At 43.6% G+C, this 22,169-nt stretch overlaps 1 protein-coding gene across 1 annotated transcript in view; it reads right to left on the bottom strand.

Moving 5' to 3' along the window:
- Nucleotides 1-3,136: 3,136 nt before the first annotated feature.
- Nucleotides 3,137-22,169, bottom strand: part of TSHR (thyroid stimulating hormone receptor) — a 77,439-nt gene continuing 58,406 nt past the window's right edge. The window contains exons 10-12 of the mRNA XM_083739120.1: nt 13,059-13,247; nt 6,900-11,899; nt 3,137-6,662 (exon numbers count right to left, since the gene is read on the bottom strand). Coding sequence (XP_083595246.1) covers nt 10,504-11,899; nt 13,059-13,247 — 1,585 coding nt within the window. The 3' untranslated portion in view covers nt 3,137-6,662; nt 6,900-10,503. The remainder of the gene's footprint in view (nt 6,663-6,899; nt 11,900-13,058; nt 13,248-22,169) is intronic.

Here is a 22,169-nt window from a genome sequence, read left to right on the forward strand (position 1 = left end):
TATTTTTTAGTATAAAGCAGTGTTTTCACTGTTGCACACCCAAATCTTTGGCCTACTCTAGCGAAAATCTGGGGTTCCCAGAGTTCTAAATCCCCCAGTATCCTAAATGCAGGGAAGGGAAAACCTTTTCAGCCTAAGGAATTCCTTCCACTGTAGAGAACCTTCTAGGGATTCAAATGCCCATGCTTGGCAGATGTAAAAGCGAGTGGATCGATGGATGTGATTTTTATCAAGCTACAGTAGGCTGTTGTTATTCGTTAAATATGTATACCACTCTTCATCTGTAGATCCCAGGGTGGTTCACAGCCTAAAATACAAGACAAAAGCAAGAACAAACCAAACCAATAACCCTCCTTCCTTCCCTCCCTCCCTGCAAAAAAACCCAGAGTTTTCTATACCTCCGCAGCTCTCCTATTTTACCTCCAAGCAAACAAGAGCCACTGTCACATTCCGGCCAGGCAAAAGCACTCAGGCAGGAAATGGATCAGGGCTGGTGAGGAGAAGATGTGGACTGGTGGGATTTCCCTAAGGGCCGAATGAAAAAGGCCTGGAGGGCCACATTTGGTGCCTGGGACTGACCTTACCCCCACCTTGCCTTTAAAGAGGGAGGGCGGGCCTAAGAATACACATTTAATTATTCAGAAAATGTAAAGATTCACAAACAAGCATGTCCACGCACAAAGAAAATATTTAGCTTAAAACGGAGGAGCTGACTCTAAAATATATTTCTACGGACGGAGAGGCACAAACTGTGCAAGGCAGAATTGCTACGGACCTGATTAACTGAGCACTATCCCGCTGAATGCCTGATCCTGGAGACAAGCCACAGGCTGCCTTCACATGCCCCACTTACAAGTTTCCCAGGCACACCTTGGATGGCTGTTATTGGGAAAAGAAGGCTGGTCTGGCTAGATCCTTGGCCTTAGAGTGGGGCTCTTTGTATGTTAAGTGTCCTTAGAGTTTGAACACGCTGTTCCCCAATCATCCCTCTCCACTGCAGCACAAGAACTATGAGACACCCCCCTCCAACACTCCCCAGTTTTCACTGCATGGCTGGGGACAAATGGCAGCTTCTATTCTGAAAATATTTAAAACCAACACTGATCTGTGTAATTTAGAAACCCTGTGACCCTGAGTGAAACCACTTGACTGTTTGCAGTTCCAGGCCATTGATGATGACCACTCCATGATATTGCCCCACATCTCTTTCTGGCACAAAACCCAGCATCAACCCCTTAAATGTGAATGGCACTAGAACAGCTGAATCCTGGACTCCATTGGGAAACTGGTAAGGAACAATTATTATGGATATTGTTCAGCATTCATCTTCATCCCTAGAAAGAAAACTCCAGTGCTGAGGTGAATGTTTACCTGTATTGGGCAACTGTATTCCAAATCTCACTAGATTGTGTAGCAAAAATTCCGGATGCATCGCAATATTTTTAGAAGGTTCAGCCCAGGTGAGTATGTGTATGCTGTTTTTAGTTTCATGGTGGAGGAAAGGCAGGATGTACAAAATGCTAAGTTAATTATTGTTCTTTTAACAATCATACTCATATCAACTATTGGGCGGGGGGATGTAAACGCCATAAAGAAATTAGATCAAAACACCAAATATAAAGGACAATTTTACTTAGTTCAGCAAATTAAAGTGCAATGTGCATATCAAAGCCTGGAGATACTTCTAGACATACAGTCAACCAGTGGCACAACTCTGCCAATAATGTATATAGTAATAGTGTCACACACAGTTGAAACAAGTTAATCGCTCTACAGTTAGTTATCTACTGGAAGCGCAAAGTCCTGTAGGTGGGAACGGTTGCAAGAAAGGGTTATTCACATGGCCATATGTAGAGGCAGGGGTCATACGTAAGTAGTCGCAGATGGCACCTCCTCACTGTCCCATGGCGAAAGTGGTACAGTAGATCAGAAGACCTGTACTCCAGATGTTTCACAACAGCTTCATCAGTCCATAATACTGAATAATACAAAGCAACATTCCAGTCACAATAGATGAACAGATAAATAATCTATGCGCATAAGCCATCTCATGTTGCGTCTTACCTATACACTCAACACGATACAACAGGAGTATAAGATCATCACAGGCACAGCAAGTATGCAACAAATGAGGCAAAACATTTTAAATACATTGCAGATAATTAGAATCAGTCATCACATTTGACTAAACCACACCAACATCACAGGTGTATAAAATCAATCATCAAAGGTACAGCTACACTTCTCTGCTATTACAGCACAAACTAAGACATTAATCACAGTTCATATATAACATCCAAGATAAAATGGCCTCCTAAATTTCTACCTGGTTCTGTTGGCAGATAATGGACCCGATCTTCAAGTTCTTTATCGACAACAATAGAGGCCTATCAAGGATTGCAAGTGCAATCTGGCTTACTAATCTGGCATTGTTCACAATGCTTATATCACCTTGTGGCATGCTTTTTCCTCTTCTTTATGTGTAGAGCTTTAGCCCAAAGAGGGGTATCTCCTATGTTTTTTTTAAATGAAGTCTCTCCTATCTCCTCTGCTAGCCTTCAGACATGTTGCTGTTTTGAGAGGTTACTGTGGCTGGAGAGAGTTGCTGGACCATGAGGTGTGGCAAGGACCAGGTGTGGTGTGTTGCTCCCAGGAGAGCAGCTTTGCTTCAGGCTGGAGCACAGCAGAGGAGATGAGGCCACTGTTGAAGCAGGAATGGGAAACCTGTGGTCCTACAGCTGTTATTGGACTACAATGCCCATCATCCCTGACCACTGGCAATGCTGGCTTTGGGGTCGGGTGGGGGAGATGGGCTTTGGAGTCCCAGCAAAACCTACAGAGCTACAGGATCTCCACCAAAGGTTCAACATTTCCCTTTTTAAAAGGGAAAATCTATTTTGAATAAGGGAATTTCCCTTAAAAAGGGGAAACCTTGGCAGCTATGATCTTCACCCCTGCTAATGAAGAATCCCTTTAGATTGCATCAAGGTGAATTAGTGAGATGTTGTTACAGGTGCTATCACTACAGTGGTACCTCAGGTTAAGAACTTAATTCGTTCTGGAGGTCCGTTCTTAAGCTGAAACCGTTCTTAACCTGAGGTACCACTTTAGCTAATGGGGCCTCCTGCTACCGCCACACCGCCACCATGCAATTTCTGTTCTCATTCTGAAGCAAAGTTCTTAACCCGAAGCACTATTTCTGGGTTAGCGGAGTCTGTAACCTGAAGTGTATGTAACCCAAGGTACCACTGTATTTGCAGTGAAAGTCTCCACCCATTACTCGGAATTGGGCTGTATAATTCTTTCAGAATCTGATTCTTTGGGGCTCTTCCAATGATGACATCACACAACTGGTTTACCTCTCTAACCCAAGCCTTCCTGAATTTGTTTTTCTCTGCTTGGTACAGATTGTGATGTGTCAATATGCTAGGATTCACCAATTAGTTTTAATTCACTATAGCATGCCTCGTGATATTGTGTTGCTAACTGTCTTGAGAAGGGCTTCTAAGATGCATAGTGCTTTGGCAGTAGAAAAAGAGGTGTATGAATTTAAATACAACGAATAAAATAAAATGTTTGGGAGGGAGAAGGTTCATGCTAGTAACTCTTGTGCTGAGAACAATGGAAGCAAGTAAACAGGTGAGTGCTGAGAATAGCGAACCTGAAAGAAGCACATCTGCTACTACCCAAGACCATGTAAGAAAGCACTTGAAGGGCTACTTCTCATGGTTGGAATAAAAGAGAGAGAGAGAGAGGTTCAAAAAGTCAAGTAAGAGAAGAGAGACAGTGCAGCTCTTTATGCCAAAAAAACATATACGGACAATAAGGTCCATGAAATGAACAACTGCAGAACAACTGCAGGTACCGTCTGAGTGCTACAGAAAATGCTCTTTTCTTCCTAACATTAAAAACCAAGACGACAAAGCCAGAAAATATGCCTGAATATACATTAGTGATTTTTAAACAAGCAGCAGTTAAACCAACACATTTAGATATGCAGTCAGTCTGTAGATAGAAATAGTTATTATTTGCTATTGAAAAGACTGGTTTCCCACACCACACCACCCACCCTAAACTTTGCATATACTACCCACTGAATTACAATGTGCACAAATAGAAAATGTAATGCAATATATATATATATATATAAAACATTGTAAGGCAACGGTTACAATCCAACTTTATACAGGACAAAACTATGCTTCTGGCACTTCAACACTTTATCTGTTGTGCAAATGGAAGTCTGCTTCCAAGGGTAGATATTCTGTACATTGCTGGTACAGGGGTGATAAATTGCAGGTATTCTCACCTCCACAAATAGAAAGCTTGAGTCCCAAAGCAGGGGAATAGTACTTTATTTTCATTCAATAGCTTTTTAATTTCACTGACTTCCCATAACAACGTCTTAAAACTTTTCAATGAAACTGGCAAAATCAAAATGCTTTCTATAAGATGACTGGTTCTCCTCCTCCTCAAATGCATACTCTCATTTTATAAGAACTAAAGTGAAGAGCATTGTTCTCTTTACCATTTCTTTCTTTCTTTTTTTCCTATTCAGCCATGCTCTCTTTTATGACTGCCTGCTCTTTTGGCAGGGAGATTCATGGTTCAGTCTAACTCTTTTTTCTAAAAAAATGTTTTCCCCCCATTGTTTTCCCCCCAAAAGGACTCATGAGAACATAAAATTTAGCTCAATCTTGAGCACTTGCGTATTAACAAGCGTTTTAGAAATTTTTATTTTTATTTTATTTAGGTAACTTATATCCACTTCAAAATCTCTGAATGGTTCACATCATCATCATCAGCATCATCAAAAGAAATAAATGCAAAAATCACAATTAAAAACCCATGTTTTAAAGCAGAACAAAGCATACGGGGACCATATTAATCACTAGTAGATCCAAAATACAGAAATACAACAGAAACAAGTAGCCCTGCCCACCAAATGTTGTTGTTGTTGTTGGCATCCATTGGTCCTGGGAAACAATGGAGAGGTGAAGTCAACCTGTTGGAGAGTTACAGTGTCCGTTGTGGCTGTAGAGACTGATGTGGGAGAGACATGTTTTGTTGCAGCTGGGGCAGATGAAGGTGCCCGGTTGCGCTGCTGCAGATGCACCATGGCATTTCTTCTCCCTGCAGTCCTCCCAGCAGTCATTCCTCCTCTGGTCACTGCTGTGGATAAGCAACCGGACTGTCTCCAGGCACTGCATATGACGGGGTTAATGTTGCCAGTCTTCATGTCTTGTTTGCAGACATCTTTGTAACACAGAGTTGGCCTGCCAACAGGTCTGGTGCCTGAAGCCAGCTCCCCATAGAGTACATCTTTGGGGACTGTGACGTCTTCTGTTCTGTGGACATGACCAAGCCAAAATAGATGTTATTGAGGCAGAAGTGAGAACATGGGAATGTGAGCTTGAAGAGCACATCTTTGTTTGAGATTCTGTCCTGCCATGTGATGCCCAAAATCTTCCTGACACAGCATGTATGGAAGGCTGAGAGGTCTTAAGTTGCTCACGGCTCACTTCCATAAAACAGCATGCTCAACATGCAAGCCTGGTAGACCTTCATCTTGGTATTGGTTGTTAGCATCACATTCTCCCATACCTTTTTGGAAAGTGAGCCATTGCCATGACTGCCTTGCCAATACACTTGTCCAGCTCAGCATCAGTGCAGATGTTGCTGGTTTTGGTGGAACCCAGGTAGAGAAAATCACCAAGCATGTGGTCACCAGCACTTATGTGTGGAGCACTGGCTGTTGGTCTTTGTCAGGCTGATGGTCAAGCCCAACAGTTGATGAATTTCTGTAGAGTTTCCTCAGAGTGGGCTGTGAAGGTTGCATCATCTGCAAACAACATCTCTCGGATAAGGACCCGCCACACTTTTGCCTTGGCATGGAGATGAGCCAGGCTGAACAGACTTGCCACTGCTTGAATGAAAGTACACAGTGTCTTCAGCGGAGCTAAGGAATATGGAGAAGGCATCAGGGACAAGAGGCATACATGTATAGGTAACAGCAGCACTCACCTCTCCTGCTATGCCCCTTTGCCATTAGAGCATCAAGATCCACAACTGGAGCTTCACTTCGCTTCAGTCTTGCAAATGTTAAATGTTATTAGGAAATCCAACTACTGATCTTCTTGTATTTACTTACTTGTGCAGTCTTCTGAGTGCTAGTAAGTTTCCAGCATTCTTTTTCTAGAATTCCAAGCTTGTCCATTTTTTGCACTGATTCTGGCCTTTTCCCTTCGGAATCTGGGTCTGCTGTTCTAGAAGCAGTTTCTTTTCCAACTCTGCATTGACTGTCATTTTTCTCATGTAATCAAGTTGCTCCTCCAGCAAACAGTAGCAAGACTGTGCTGCCCCTAACTGCATGCTTACAATTTTCATTTCTTGCATCGTTTCCTGGTGAGTTACATCCTTCTCATTTAAGTCATGCTAAAAAGCCTTTTTATACTGGGCAGCTTCTCTGGATGGGCAGTTTAGGTCACCGTCAGCCTGTGATCTCTCTAATTCAAGATGGTAGAACTTTTATTGAAGAGTTTTCAGGGCTGCCACTAGAGCTTGGCTTTTTTGGTGTAGGACTGTCTTTTGTGCTAGCTGTTGCCTCCTTTGATTGGATGTTAGAAAATGCAGAGTATATGTTATCTGGAGGCTGAAGAAAACTATGAGAGCCAGTGTGGTGTAGTGGTTAAGAGTGGTGGGGAACCGGGTTCGCGTCTCTGCTCCTCCACATGCAGCTGCTGGGTGACCTTGGGCCAGTCACACTTCTCTGAAGTCTCTCAGCCCCACTCACCTCACAGAGTGTTTGTTGTGGGGGAGGAAGGGAAAGGAGCATGTTAGCCGCTTTGAGACTCCTTAAAGGGAGTGAAAGGCGGGATATCCAAACTCTTCTTCTTCACTTCTATGTAGCTATGCTTACTTCCTAGAGCATCAATCACTTGGACCATTACATGTACTGAGCAGTAGCATCCCAATATGTCCTCATGGTGACTCTATTTAGGTGCTAACTCTTGTACAACTTCATCAGCAATGTAAGACAGGCCAGAAAGCCCTGACACCTCTTAACTGGTAGATTTTAACTCGATTGCATTCTTTAAATAAATTGACAGGCATATTGCATTCTATGTTTGGACTATTTCCGTTATAAATCTTTGTATTTGATTTTGTTTTCAAATAAGCTTCAAACCTTACATCAGATTTTAAAATGTGCAAGTAGCCTTTCCTGTGCAGGTTCTACTTTGTATTTGCCAGAAAATCTTTAGCCTTGTGACATGGATGATCAGAAGGAAGGGGTGAGGAAGAAGAAATGTGATCTAGGTCACACAGCAAGAATGAAGAGATGGCTGTTTGTGTGAGCAGTTTGCTTCTGTTCTTGTAGCTCTCTGCATCACAGTCATAAGCAGATGTTGGATGCAAAGAACTACACACACACACATATACACACACACCAATGTCCATGCCTTAGTGTGTGGCAAGGCCATAAGCACATGGATCAGGTTTAATCTGTGTAGTACATGCATTCCTCAGAGAGGGAGTGGTGATGAAAGTGGCTGTGGTGGAACCCTTACTAAAGAAATCCACTCTTGAGCCTGGCAATATTTATGAGGATCACACTACCTGCAGTTTTCCATACCGTAATCTAAGGTATTAATGCACATGGTTGTATCTCAGCTCCAGGGTTTTTTGAAAGAAACAGATTATATGGATCCATTCCAGTCTGGTTTTAGACCTTGTTTTGGAATGAAATCCAACTTGGTAGCCACAGTGCAGGGGTGTGGATCCTTCAGTCTGCATGCCAAATTTGACCCATGATGCTGTCCACAGTCCCTGCCCCATGCTGGGCATCACATGTGACATCAAGCGTGGGGCAGGTAGAGACAGAACTGCATTGGCTGGGTGTCTGAGTTCTCTGGGGGGGAATCTATTGTGCAGCTGATCCCTGCAGAAAGCAGCTCTGCTGCCTCTGCTTGCAAAGCCCCTTTACTCTGGCTCCCACATGCCTAAAAACCCAGCCAGATATCGGGTGCTTGGGAAAGGGACTTTGACAGGTGCGCAGGATAAACCATCTGTTGAGCCTTTGACATCGTAATGTTGCCAGGTGATTGGCAGGTGGAATGTGCCACCCACCTGTCAAAGTTGACCTACAGGGGTGGGGACAGATAAAGATCTGGGCTGCCAGGCCCAGAATTTCCCCACTGCTGTACTTGTGGATGAGCTGCATAAGGAGATGGACACAAAGAGTGCTATGTTGCTGTTTCTCCTGGATATCTCAGCCACTTTTGGTATTGTCTATCACGGGATTCTTCTGGGCCATCTGTTTGGGATGGGCTTATGTGATACTGCTCTCCTCAGTGGTTTTGTTCCTGCCTGGAAGGCTGAACCCAAAAGTTAATGCTGGGAGACTGCTGTTCTAAGCTGATGGGCTTGTTAGGATATTTCCGTTCCACCTTAAGAAGGGAGCAGGTTGTTGTGTCACAGCCTGCATATTTCCTGTTCACAGGATGTTTCTGTTTTGTATATGGCTGTTGTTTCTCTCTCTGTGCCTGGACACGCAGGCAGGCAGTCATGTTTTTTCCTTTGTTCTGACCAACGCTGAATAAAGTTGTAAATAATGCTCTCCTGAGTGCATCTTTCGTTGTGCGAACTCTGCAAAGGGCGTGCACCAGTCCTTGGAATGTGGAATACTGTTTCTGAGGCTTGTGTCGCTAATTGACTGATACTGCGTTTCCACGGGAGATCGATGGATCGTCCGGAGACGGCGTGGGGACATGATGGCCTTTGTCTCCCTGGCAGTATCCCAACTGCCTGCAGGCAACGACAAGGCTCCATCTTGTCTCCTGTGTTTTTTAATATTTACATGAAACTACTGGGTAAGGTCATCTGAAGACTCGGGCCTCTGAGTTGCCACCAGTATGCAAATGACATCCAGCTCATTCCCTATTTTCCAGTTCCAGAGAAGCAGCAGAAGTGATAAACCGGGCGGTTCATGAGTGCGTACCGAAGGAGTTTAAAGGATGTAATTTAATCTAGACAAGATGGAGGCAACTATTTGTTGTGGACACTGGCAATTTAGGTGAAGTTGTTCATCCTGTCTTAGGTGGGGCTGGACTTCCCTTGAAGGAACAAGCTTTGGGGGGTACTGCTTGATTCATTGATTTCCCAGGATGCTCAGGTGGAAGCAGTTTCTTGCAGTGCCTTTTGTCAGCTTCACCGGATAAGCAATCTTATCTGGAGAAGCGGATTTGGCTTCAGTCATCTATGCTACAGGTGCTTGATAGTTTAAGTGCCCTTTCTGCCAGAAGAGCCAAGGATTACAATGAACTCTATGTGGGGCTGCATTTGATGATGGTTCAGAAGCTTCAATTGGTCCCAGAATGTAGCAGCCAGATGTTTTGTTCTGGTGCTTGCAGGCCAGCAAATAGAACGCCTATCTTAGGGCAACTCCATTGGTTGTCTATGTCCCTCCAGGCTCAATTTGAAGCATTGGTTTTAGTCCTTGAAGACATAAATGGTTCAAGACCGGCTTAGTTTAAGGATCACCTGCTCCCCTATGGGCTTGTCTAGGAATGAAGATCAGCTTCAAGGGCCTTGGTGCTATTTTAGGAATATAGCTCAGAGCTGGAGCACATGCTTTGCTTGCACAAAGTTCTAGTTCAGTCCCTGGCATGGAACCCTGCCTTGCACTCTGGAGAGATGCTGCCAGTTAGTAATGACAATATTGGGCTAGATCAGGGGTCAGCAAACTTTTTCAGCAGGGGGCCGGTCCACTGTCCCTCAGACCTTGTGGGGGGCTGGACTATATTTTGAAGGGGAATAAATGAACGAGCTCCTTTGCCCCAGAAATAACCCAGAGCTGCATTTTAAATAAAAGGACACATTCTACTCATGTAAAAACATGCTGATTCCTGGACCGTCTGCAGGCCGGATTTAGAAGGCTATTGGGTTCCAGCCCCCGGGCCTTAGTTTGCCTACCCATGGGCTAGATGGACCAATAATCTGGTTCAGTACAAGGCAGCTTCCTATGTTCCTAGGAGTGAGCACAAGAGACAAGCCCTTCTCTGTGAGAGTGTGTCCACTCTGGAATGCCCTCCTAATCAAAATCCATTGGGTTCCCTTTCTGTGTATTGTCTGCCAAGCATGAACGGTATTAATTTAAATGGGGTTTTAACCCCTAATTTTACTGTGACCCCTAATCTTATTGTCTCTCGTTTTGATGTGTAACATATTTTGTTCTTGCTGCTGCTAGGTTTGCATTTTGTTTTAAGTGCTGCTTTTAACTTGTTACTGCTGTTAGAAATGGCACTTGCATTCTTATTGATTATACAGTTTTTATGAAAATGTTGCATGCCCCTCTGGATACTTTAGGTAGAAGAATGGGATATAAATAAATTATTATTATTTTACAGCAGTCAAGCAGCTGCATAATTGGACAGTAAATGGTACCGACTGTAGCGCAGGGTTAAGAAATTTACTATTACTGATCTGACAATTAGGCGATCCAGATTAAGCAAGGGTTCCCCGAGACTGCAGCAGTATTGCAGGATGGTAGTCTTCAGGTGAGCCATGAGGAAGGTTTGTGAGATTCTGGCCCATCCCCCTGTTGCCCTTCTGGCTGCAAGAGCCGCTGCTGTTCTTGGGGGAGACTGTTTGACCCCTGTAGACTTGAGCCTGGTGCTCGCATAATCCAAACTTGCTGAGCAAGATGAAGACATCCCTTCGGAAAGCTTTGGTAAAGATAGCATACAGGAACGGGTTGGCACAAGAGTTCAGAGGATAGAACAGGACCAGCAGGATTTTCGAGTTGCTGACTGTTATTAGAGGTTTGTTCATAATAGCAGACAAAGCATAGAATGAGATTGGTGCCACACATAAGAAGTCAGTAAAAATCAGCACAGCCATCCTTTTGGCAATGATGGTGTCCTTGTCTCCTGATTTGTACTGGGGATTCCGTACAGTGATGTAGATCTTTACGTAGCAGGCACAAATGACGATGAAAGCAATGATGTTCAGCATCAAAACAATGACGACGTAGGCTTGACCCAAGGGCGTTTCGGTATCCATGGGAAGGCAGATACTGACTTTGCCGTAGCTGCTGACTCCAACCAGTGGTAAAAGGGCAAGAAGGAAACACACCAGCCAGCCACCCAACATGATAACAGAGGCATGCAAGAGGCGGATTTTCTTGTCCAAGCGCATGGCAAAGGTGATGGCATACCAGCGTTCCAGGGTGATTGCGGTCAAGGTGAAGACAGACAACTCACTAGCAAAGACAGTGAAGAAGCCCGCTGTGCTGCAGCCGGGCCCAGTCTGCCAGTCAATAGCATGGTTGTAGTATTCTGATCGAGTGTAAAGATCCACCGAAGCAATCAGGAGAAGGTATAATCCCATACAGAAATCAGCAAAGGCCAAGTTGCACATCAGGAATCGTGGGACGGTCAACTTGTAATGGCTGGTGAGGAGTATGAAGAGAACAAAAACATTGCCCACAATGGCTAGCAGGTTCACAAACCACACCACGACCCTTAGAAACTTGTAGCCCATGATGTCTTCGCAAGGGTTGAACTCGTCAGGTCCTGGCGTGCAGCTGATGTCATCTGTGCCCGCACAGATAATGTAGTCATAATGGCTGTCAAATGTTGGCATGCTCTCCTCTTGAGGGTTCTTGAGCTCCTGGCCAAACCCAACCTCTTTGTTGTCGTGCTCTTCAAGAAAGACAAAGTAATGAGAATTCCCACGAACATCTCTACTAAATTTGGAGTGCTCATCATACATGGCCTCGGTGAGGTCTGAATAATCTTCTGCGTAGTCTTGGTAAAAGGGTCCCCTGAAGGCAGTGGCAGATCTTCTCTTGCGGACGTTGTGAGTATTAGTATGGTTGCAGAACAGTGACTCCAACAGTCTAAAAGGACAGAAGAGAAGAAGAATTGCCACCAAGGTATTTAGTTCATGTTGAGCCCAGCAGCTGAGGTGATGGGAAGCTATTCATTGTAATCTAGGCATAAGAAATATATTATTCAAGGGATTTTGGACCCAAACTACTACCTGAGACCTTCTCTAAATATGACACATACATAATTGAATAGCATTTCACATTAAACATGCTATTATGTATTATTTAATTTTCCTGCAATGGTGCTATACTATTATTCAATTACGTTTATTAAAAGGAATTTCCACAGTGTCTTCCTACAATGAGAAGTCTACAAGGCTACTTATATTAGACATTACAAATCAGTGGGTGGATGCATGGGTGGAAATCCTAATTCTAATAATTTTGAACTAGAGCCGGAATTCAGGATAAAACCCAACAAAACAAAACAAAAGCAATAAAGGAATACTGATGGTTTTTCTGTGGTGGCTCCCCACTTGTGGAATTGTCTCTCCTCAGGGAGACTCGCCTGGTTCCTTCATTACATATCTTTCGGCGCCAGGCAAAAATACTCCGCTTCTCCCAAGTCCATGTCCAAAGTCCATTTCGGGGGCCTAATCCAGCCCCCGTGGCAGTATATGTCCTGGGTAAAATTCTAAAAAAAGCTCAGCATCTTCAATCCTAAAAAAAAGCTCAATAACTCTTTGGTCAGCCCTCACACATGTTCACTTCATCAAATCTGGCCCTCTTTGAAAAAAATTTGGACACCTCTGATCTTTGGCCTTTTAAACTGTGTGTGAGAGGGTTATTGTTTTTGTTTGTTATTACAGTATGTAATTTTTGTGTTTTTATATTGTAAACTGCCCTGTGATCTTTGGATGAAGGGCAGTATAGAAATTTAATTAATAAGAGTATTATTAATAATTAAAAGCTAGGGTGAATAGAATGGATTTGGCCTGGCACCTAAATGATGATCAGCAGAGTGCAGAGTCCTTTGGAGAAGGAATTCCAGAGTTTGGGTGCCACCCCAGAAAAGGCCCTTTCTCCAGAAGTCACCTGCCTTATGAAAGTGGGGCACAGCTGAAGCTGGACCTTGGAAAATTATCTCAGTTGCCCGGTATGTTCATGAGAAAGGAGACACCGTGGCCCCAGATGGTTTTAGAATTTAATTTAAATTGTTAAGACTTACCCCTTGGCTTTCTTCCAGTTCTTGAAAGCACAGCAGTGACTTTGGTATGACAGCTCAGCATTAGCAAGATAAGGAAAAGTCTGTATAGGTGGGAATTTCTTTAGGGCCCAGGTACTTTTAGCCATCAGTTCTTTAAGGTTTTCCAGTCCTCTTGCTGGAAGAGTGGTGATACCTGTCTGGGAGACATCGCTGAGGATATGCATAGAGAAAAATGAGGGGTAATAGATTAGATCATATTTTCTTTAAGAGCTTCATAACTCAAGGATAGCAGAAAAATCCACAGTCAAAATGAAACACAGAAGGCTCCTGATCTATGTACCGGATCTTTGAGTGGGAATGCAACTCCACTGAAAACAAGCAATTGTTCTATCTTCCGGACGGGGTCCACCACCTACCCATAAAACCTCCATCTTCCCACCATTCAGACTCAGTTTATTGGCCCTCAACCAGTCCGCCACTGCATTCAGGCCCTCATCCAGGGCTTGCACAGCCTCTCCTGATTCAGATGTTATAGACAAATAGATTTATGTGCAACCGTTATAAGAAAAAACTGCTACTTTTCCCTTTCCAAGAGCCCATATAGAGTCCTTAAGTGGGTTTCCTACTGGCAGGAGAAAGTAACAGAGGCCAGCCAGGGTATACTGAGAAGCAAAGTGGCTAGTAAGCCTGATTTTTATTAAACTGTTGCAACAGGGTCCCCACTCACCACATGCAGGAGGGAGGAGAACCCTGAACAATGGTACACATTATATAGGCTTTTGAAATTGCCCACCCTGCAGCCCAAGACCACCCCACTAAAACATCATACATATATCACAGGAGGTGGTCTACAGCAGAAAGCCTGTCTGCCAGGATACCTGATAATGGTCACTGATTGCATTACTTGGGCAGCCTGGCCATTCTTTTGTGATGGTTAATACTTTAGTTCCTGATTCCAGGTCACAGGCTCACCCTATTCATACACAAATAAGCCCTTAAGACAGGATTTGTAAGCAAAGACAATGGGGAGGCTTTCCCATTTCCTCTCTCCTTGCAGAGAAATATCTGAGGTGAATTTGGGAGAGTCAAAATGGCTTCAGGATTGCTCTCCTGTACTATTTCAGACACATGGTTCGTATGCTTATGTATGTGTTTACCTTGTATATTTATGAACATTTAATTTATATTTGAGACCTGAGAATTCTTATAACACCATCAACATATTGATGACAATGTGCTGCAAAACTCCTAATGACTGCCCCCAATGTTTACCTCTCTCTCTGGCTCCATCTACACTAGATATTTAAAGCAGCATCAAACCACTTTAGGCATGGCTTCCCCATAGACATCATGGGAACTATGGCTTGTTAAGGGTCCTGAGAGTTAGCAGAAGGCCCCTTCTCTCCCTGGAGAGCTACAATTCCCAGAGTTCCCAGGGAAGAGGGTTTGACTGTGGAACTACTCTGAGAAATATAGTCTCCCAGCAACTCTCAGGACTCTTAAAGAACTATGGTCTGACAGATGCTTGGAGGGGAAGCCATGACTGGTTTAAGTTGGGATGATACTTTTAAATGTATTGTGCAGATTCATTCATTCAAACTGTCAGTAGCTGCTTCTCACATTGGTCAAGCATTTGCCTCAGGACCCCAGTCTGAAAGAGAATTTCCCACTCTGTTGCTGACCATAAAGTGGTCATTCTTGAACAAAGGACCTTCAAGGGGAGACTCTAAGCTAAAGCTACAGAATTGCAGCATCGTTAAGTTCAACTCCTGTACTTGGGACTTGTGTCAACAGAAAGGGTTTTATTTTAACTCATTGCAGGTGCTGGTTAGTTTATGAAGGCCAGGTTCACACTGCTTTGTGAATTTAATGTAATTATCACAGTTTGTATCCCTGCTGCTACCCAATATAATTTCCCCTCTGATGTCTGCCTGAGTCTTGAAATCTAAGCATTCTTGAGGAGGGGTCATAGCTCAGGGAAGAGCATCTGCTTCGCATGCAGAAAGTCCCAGGTTCAAATCCCGGCCATCTCCAAGTAGGGCTGGGAGAGGATTCTGGTCTGAAATCCTGGAAAGCTGCTGCCAGTTAGTGTAGACAATACTGAGCTAAAAGGGCTTAGTTACAGATAGGTAGCCGTGTTGGTCTGCCATAGTCAAAACAAAAAAAATTCCTTCCAGTAGCACCTTTGGTATCTGAAGAAGTGTGCATGCACACGAAAGCTCATACCAAGAACTGACTTAGTTGGTCTAAAAGGGCTTAGTATAAGTAAGGGGACGTGGGTGGCACTGCTTGCTGATCAGAAGGTTGGCGGTTTGAATCCCTGCAACGGGGTGAACTCCCATTGCTCTGTCCCAGCTCCTGTCAACCTAGCAGTTCGAAAGCATACCAGTGCAAGTAGATAAATAGGTACCGCTAGAGTGGGAAGGTAAACGGCTTCCACTCTGGCTTCCATCACTGTGTCCCATTGCGCCAGAAGCGGTTTAGTCATGCTGGTCGAATGATCCAGAAGCTGTCTGTGGACAACCACTGGCTCCCTCGGCCTGAAAGCGAGATGAGTGCCGCAACCCCAGAGTCCCCTTTGACTGGAACTAACCGTCAGGGGTCCTTAACCTTTACCTTAGTATAAGTAAGCATTATATGTTCTCTTAGCAACAAAAACAACCATTGGATCTCTTACCTCAGTGTGCTAATTAGAAAAATGCTACTTGGGTGTGGGTGAGGGGGGTTAGAGAAGAAATATTTGTCAAAGTTTTCACTGAAAGTTTTTTTTAAAAAAACCTGGACTCTCTAAAAATAATAATAATAATAATAATAATAATAATAATAATAATAATAATAATAATTTATTTATATCCCACCCTCCCCAGCCGAAGCCGGGCTCAGAGCGGCTAACAACAATAAAAGTAATACAGTTTACATAAAAAGCAAATTTACCGTCAGTAATTTATTAACTCATCCCCTCTTTTCTCTTTCTGCAGCATTGTACATGAAGCACTTTCAACGCTTTGCTCAGTAGAATTCCAGTTTTATAGAATCATAGAACTGCAGAGGTGGACAGTGTCCCAAGTGTCCTCTAGTCCAATCCCTTGCAATGCAGGACTCTCAACTAAAGCATCCATGACAGATGGCCACCCAACGCCTGCTTAAACAATTCCAATGAAGGAAAGCCCACCATCTCCTGAGGAAATCCATTCCATGACAAACAGCTCTTACTGTCAGAAAGTCATTCCGGATGTTTAGTCAGAATCTCCTTCCTTGTAACTTAAAGCCATTTATTTGGGAAAATCCCTCTGGGACAGAAGGAAGTGAGCTTGCACCTTCTTCCACGTAAGAACCCTTTAGATATTTGAAGAGGGGTGTTATATATATTCTCAGACTCCTCTTTCCCAGATTAAACATACCCAACTCCTTCAACCGTCCCTCATCAGGCTTAGTTTGTTGGCTTTAATGAACCAGTTTATTTCATTTGTTTTTGAAATACCCATAAAGACACACACAATTTGCATGGGGAAAGATATACAGTTAAAAATCAATAGCTCACCAATAGACTTAAAAGGTAGTCCAAATGTATACCGTGTTGAGTGCTCACTGAAAAAAGAAGGTTCCATGTCCCTTTTGTGACCTGGTTATGGGGGTGGGGATCTAACCTTTGGGGTGGTCTGAGGAACATTATACCAAAATAAATTTTCCTTCAAAGTGCTTCTTGATTTAATGCTGAAAGGTTTTCTTGCCAATGAACTAAAGTATGTCTTGAAAAAACATGTCTTGAAAAATTGTGCATTAAAGTACCATAACCAACTTGGTGTAAAATCACTTACAAAGATGGAGAGCATCTAAGGGTGGGGGAATACAGAGGCCAAGCCATTAGCCACCACAAGAGATGTACGCAACTCCCAATAATGCAATGACCACAAATGCAGTTCAAGAATGGTGCTTGTCATTTCAATTTGCCAGCACTTCACACAAGTGTCCATAGAAGAAATTGGACTCAACTTCTCCACAGGTTACTTAGACAAAAAGGTCACATCTCTGAGTAAGTTAGCAGTCTAGCACCACTTATTTGTGATGTTGCTGTGAGATGTTTCTAAAAGCTCCACTATAGAGAAACTACATTCTTGTCTTGGATCTCTGAGCATTCACAGAATGGGTAATATCATAGGGCACGACCCAATTTACCTCCAGTCCTTTCATATTCTTCACAATGATATTGCGCCAGTGCTGGATTTAGGGCAGTGCAGGCGGTTCTCCTGCACAGCGCGGTGAGTCAAAGGGGCACAAAATTGAGAAGATCCATTTGGGGGCACCAAATTTTGGCCTTGCACAGGGGTGCCATATTACGAAAGATTTCCAAAGTCCGCCCCTGATTGCATTTGGGTGAAGAATAATGAAAACATATGGCTCTCAAGCTTTTCCTTCATCTATGACTAGTGCTTGCTAAACCAGGGCTTCTGTAGCCCTCTGGATACCCAGGTTAATTAGTGATTTAGGATCAGAAATATGCTAGCCACAGCACAAAGCACAGGTAATATTTATTCCCTGCACAGAGGAGGTCACACCTGAAGGACTGATAATGTCTATGGCATCCGTACGAAAGTTAAGAAGAACCTACTAGTTCAGGCCAATGGCTCATTTGGTCCAGCACCATGTTGCCAACCAGAAACCTATGGGAAGCTCGAATGTAGGACCTGAGCACAACGGCACTCTCCTCAAATGAGATTTCCAGCACCTGGTATGCGGAGACATACTTCCTCTGGCAAAGGTAAAGGACCCCTGAACGGTTAAGTCCAGTCAAAGGCTACAATGGGGTGCGGTGCTCATCTCACTTCAGGCCGAGCGAGCTAAAAGGAAGACACATTTGGCAAACCCTCACCATGATCAAATCCCTCCTGGAAACCTATGTCCCCACTGTGGAAGAATGTGTGGATCCAGAATTGGCCTCCATAGTCACTTACGGACTCATGGAAGATAATCTTACTCAGCTACGATTGATCGCCAAAGAAGAAAGGAAAGAAGACAGCCTCTGACAGGGGAATGTGTAACTCTGATCTCGTTCCACCTTCACTACTTACCCATTTGTCTCCTGCTTCAGTTGCAAGTGAAAGTTTGGACCTTAAAAGCCCTAAATGATATTGGATAAAGAACCACCTGCTCCCATATCAGCCTGCCTTGGCCTTAAGATGTGCCTTAGAAGCCTTGCACTCTGGGAGTGAAACTACAGCTCCAAGAATTCTTGTGGGGAGCCATGGACTGTCTGAAGTGGTATTGCAGTGCTTTAACTGAATGTGGCCTCTGTCAGGTAGATGATGAGGTTCTTTCTCATGCCATCTCCATCACTTTTGGGGACTTGCCAGTGTGGAAAGCAACTGTGTAACTCACCTGAATGGCACAGTTCCTCTCTACAGGCATTACTTATACTGGTGTGTGAGCCAGCTATGGAGTAAATGCTCCATGTTATTATGGCAACATACTAAAAGCTACTAGATAATATGACATTAGGTAAAAGGTAAAGGTACCCCTGCCCATAAGGGCCAGTCTTGCCAGACTCTAGGGTTGTGCGCTCATCTCACTCTAGAGGCCGGGAGCCAGCGCTGTCCGCAGACACTTCCGGGTCACGTGGCCAGCGTGACAAGCTGCATCTGGCGGGCCAGCGCAGCACACGGAATGCCGTTTACCTTCCTGCTGGTAAGCGGTCCCTATTTATCTACTTGCACCCAGGGGTGCTTTCGAACTGCTAGGTTGACAGGCGCTGGGACTGAACGACGGGAGCGCACCCCGGCGCGGGGATTCGAACCGCCGACCATGCGATCGGCAAGTCCTAGGCGCTGAGGTTTAACCCACAGCGCCACCCGCGTCCCTCAAAATATGACATTAATATCCTGCTAAATCCAGTGTGGAGTGCCTCTCGGAAGCTCTGTAACAGAATTCAACTAATACCACTGCAAGATTCTTCAGGGTTCAGAAGGACCCAAAGTCACTTTTCTTAAGGTGCTTACATACAAGAGCCAGTAAAAGAATAGCCCTGCTAGGATTAATCAGATGAGCAAACCAGGTGATGTAATATTAAAAAGGATGCTTTCTCAAGTATCTTTTACAAAGGCTGCAAGGCTGGCTCTAGGGACGCCAGGTGTCAAGCAGAATTCAATATGGGACTTCAGAAATTCATTTTCAGTTCCATGATTTCATGGTGGTGGAATGTGAGGGGGTGCAACTTCTAGCGTTTTAGCTTTCATTATATACACCCCCCCCCGGATGCAGGCATTTCTTTTGGAAACATTGGGTCAGCCCCGGACCTACATTTTGGTGGCCTTGAAGTTTGAACGGTCATGGGGGTCCCTTCGCAGCCCACAATGGGAGCTGGGTAGCCATTGTTATCTTCTTCAGTGGGGTTGTTCCATGACAGATCAGCATATCTTTATAACAACTGTGCTTGGTGGTGTTGTTGTTTAGTTGTTTAGTTGTGTCCGATTCTTTGTGACCCCATAGACCAGAACACGCCAGGCACTTCTATCTTCCACTGCCTCCCGCAGTTTGGTCAAACTCATGCTGGTAGCTTCGAGAACACTATCCAACCATCTCATCCTCTGCTGTCCCCTTCTCCTTGTGCCCTCCATCTTTCCCAGCATCAGGGTCTTTTCCAGGGAGTCTTCTCTTCTCATGAGGTGGCCAAAGTATTGGAGCCTCAGCTTCAGGATCTGTCCTTCCAGTGAGCACTCAGGGCTGATTTCCTGATGAATGGAGAGGTTTGATCTTCTTGCAGTCCATGGGACTCTCAAGAGTCTCCTCCAGCACCATAATTCAAAAGCATCAATTCTTCGGCGATCAGCCTTCTTTATGGTCCAGCTCTCACTTCCATACATCACTACTGGGAAAACCATAGCTTTAACTATACGGACCTTTGTTGGCAAGGTGATGTCTCTTATATATGTCTCATACATCTGTGCTACTGACTGTCAAATTTTGGGATTGTTGAAATGTATACAACAAATAATTAATCAATTTGAGGTATGCCACTCAAAGTGGGTCTATGAGACTCAAAATTTTCAAGCAATGTGTGAACTAAAGTTGCTTCTGGGGCTCCTCCTGGAATGGGGGCCATGAAACTTAAACTTCATTAATTTCATAGGAGATCTGCCACTGCATATGCACTCACTCCTTGCCCACCTGTGTTGGGGCACTTGGTTGTGCCCCCTCAAAGTTTCATTTGGTTAATATCTGTTTGATAGTAAGTTCTGGCAGTCATAATGCTCTAGAAGGTAACAGCATTTGAATTATGTGAACCACGATTACTGATGGGTGATTTAATTAGAGCTCTTACTGGTAAACAAAAATATATTCTCTCTCTCTCTCTCTTTTCTCTCTCTTATCTGTATAGATTTAGAGTACATTGACAGTGAAATCCTATACATGTTTACTCAGAAGTAAGCCCCAGTGAGTTCAATGGGACTTATTCACAAGTGTGTAAAGGATCACAGCCCAAAAATATAATCTTCATGTGGGAAACCAAGAAACCCCAAGCAGGATTTCTGGATGTGAAGAAAGTAAAAGTAAATACAACTGATTGTAAGTTTAAAAAGAACAATGACATGTGACTATATAATTAAGGAGAAACAAACATCAAACTCAAAATCAAATTTATAAAGACTTAGGTTTAATAAAACAGATTAGAATTCAATTCCCCCTTTTTTGCCGCAGAGTTTTCATCTGGTTTACATTATTTTTATTTTTCTGCACAACCTTGGCCGTAACAATTTTCACAAATTCTGAACTTCAGCCAGTATAAAAACAATGTGCCTTATTAAATAATCTCTGAACTTTTCTACTGTGTTATTGAATCTACTTATTTAAGCAACTGAAGCCCTACATAACTTGGTGATGTAATTTTTATTATTTTGTTTTTGTCCTTTCACTATTCCCTAACACACTACGCTCAATTTTGCTACATACAACGTCTGACTTGGATTCAAATATGCCCTCCTGTTTATGGAAGGAAGTCAATCCCATAAAAGACCACGAGGGAGGTGACTTTGGTTGAATCCCCATTTCCGTTCCTGCACCCTATAAAAGCTGCCCCAGAGAGTTGGGAGCAATGGTTCTGACCTTTCTCCAGTGGGGTAGAACTCCATCCATGGGGGAGTTATACTATATTTAAAGGTAAACATTTTCTTAGGGCAATCTTGGAAGACACAAGCAGTGAAATATATAAAAACTACATTCCACTACAACACAGCATAAATGTAACACTCCAAATAAAATATCAGTAATATACTGTTGCTGACATTTTGATGCACATTTCTGCGCTCTTTTGCACGTCCTAGTTTGCCTGTTTATTTTTTTATTTTGCATCCTATCAAACTCCATCCAGTGTGGATGGAAAAACGGAAATGTGTGTCAATATTGCCAAAAGCATGCACAGAAAATTTGGATCGGAGCATTTGTGATATAAGGTCCCCATTGGGAAGCACCCAATGCAGTTTCTTCACTTATTCCATTTGTGTGTGTGTGTGTGTGTGTGTGTGTGTGTGTGTGTGTGTTTTAGATTGTGAGCTCAGACTTTCGGCAGGGCATGCTCGTTTTAACTTTGTATTACTTTTGTATTGTATTGTATTTTTGTATTTTGTATTGTAGTGTATTTCAGGAACTTTTATCAAATAACAATAAATTAACAGACCTTACCACGACACAGTGCTTACATTGTGTTTGAGAAAGAGGGAATGCCTCTTTGAAGATGCAGCCTGAAGGTTTTCTAAAAATTCATGTATAGGGTAAATACTGCAGGAGGAATTCATGCTAAGGTGATCATTCCAGGGCTTCTGCTACAACAACAATTGTACCCTGCCCATCTGACTGGGTGGCCCCAGCCACTCTGAGCAGCTGCAGGGACTCATTAGTTGAGGGGAAATATACATACATACATAAATTTAAAAATCCAGAAAGGGGAAAAAATGAGGACAGAAATTGCATTCCTCCCACCTTTCTATGCTGTTTCCTGGTGCCAGGCAGGACTGTGGATAGACCAGGGGTCAGCATACTTTTTTGGCAGGGGGCCAGTCCACTGTCCCTCAGACCTTGTGGGGGGCCGGGCTATATTTTGAAAAAAAATATGAACGAATTCCTATGCCCCACAAATAACCC

Source organism: Podarcis gaigeae, assembly GCF_964106915.1.
Source record: "Podarcis gaigeae genome assembly, chromosome: 1".
Classification (NCBI taxonomy): Eukaryota; Metazoa; Chordata; class Lepidosauria; order Squamata; family Lacertidae; genus Podarcis; species Podarcis gaigeae.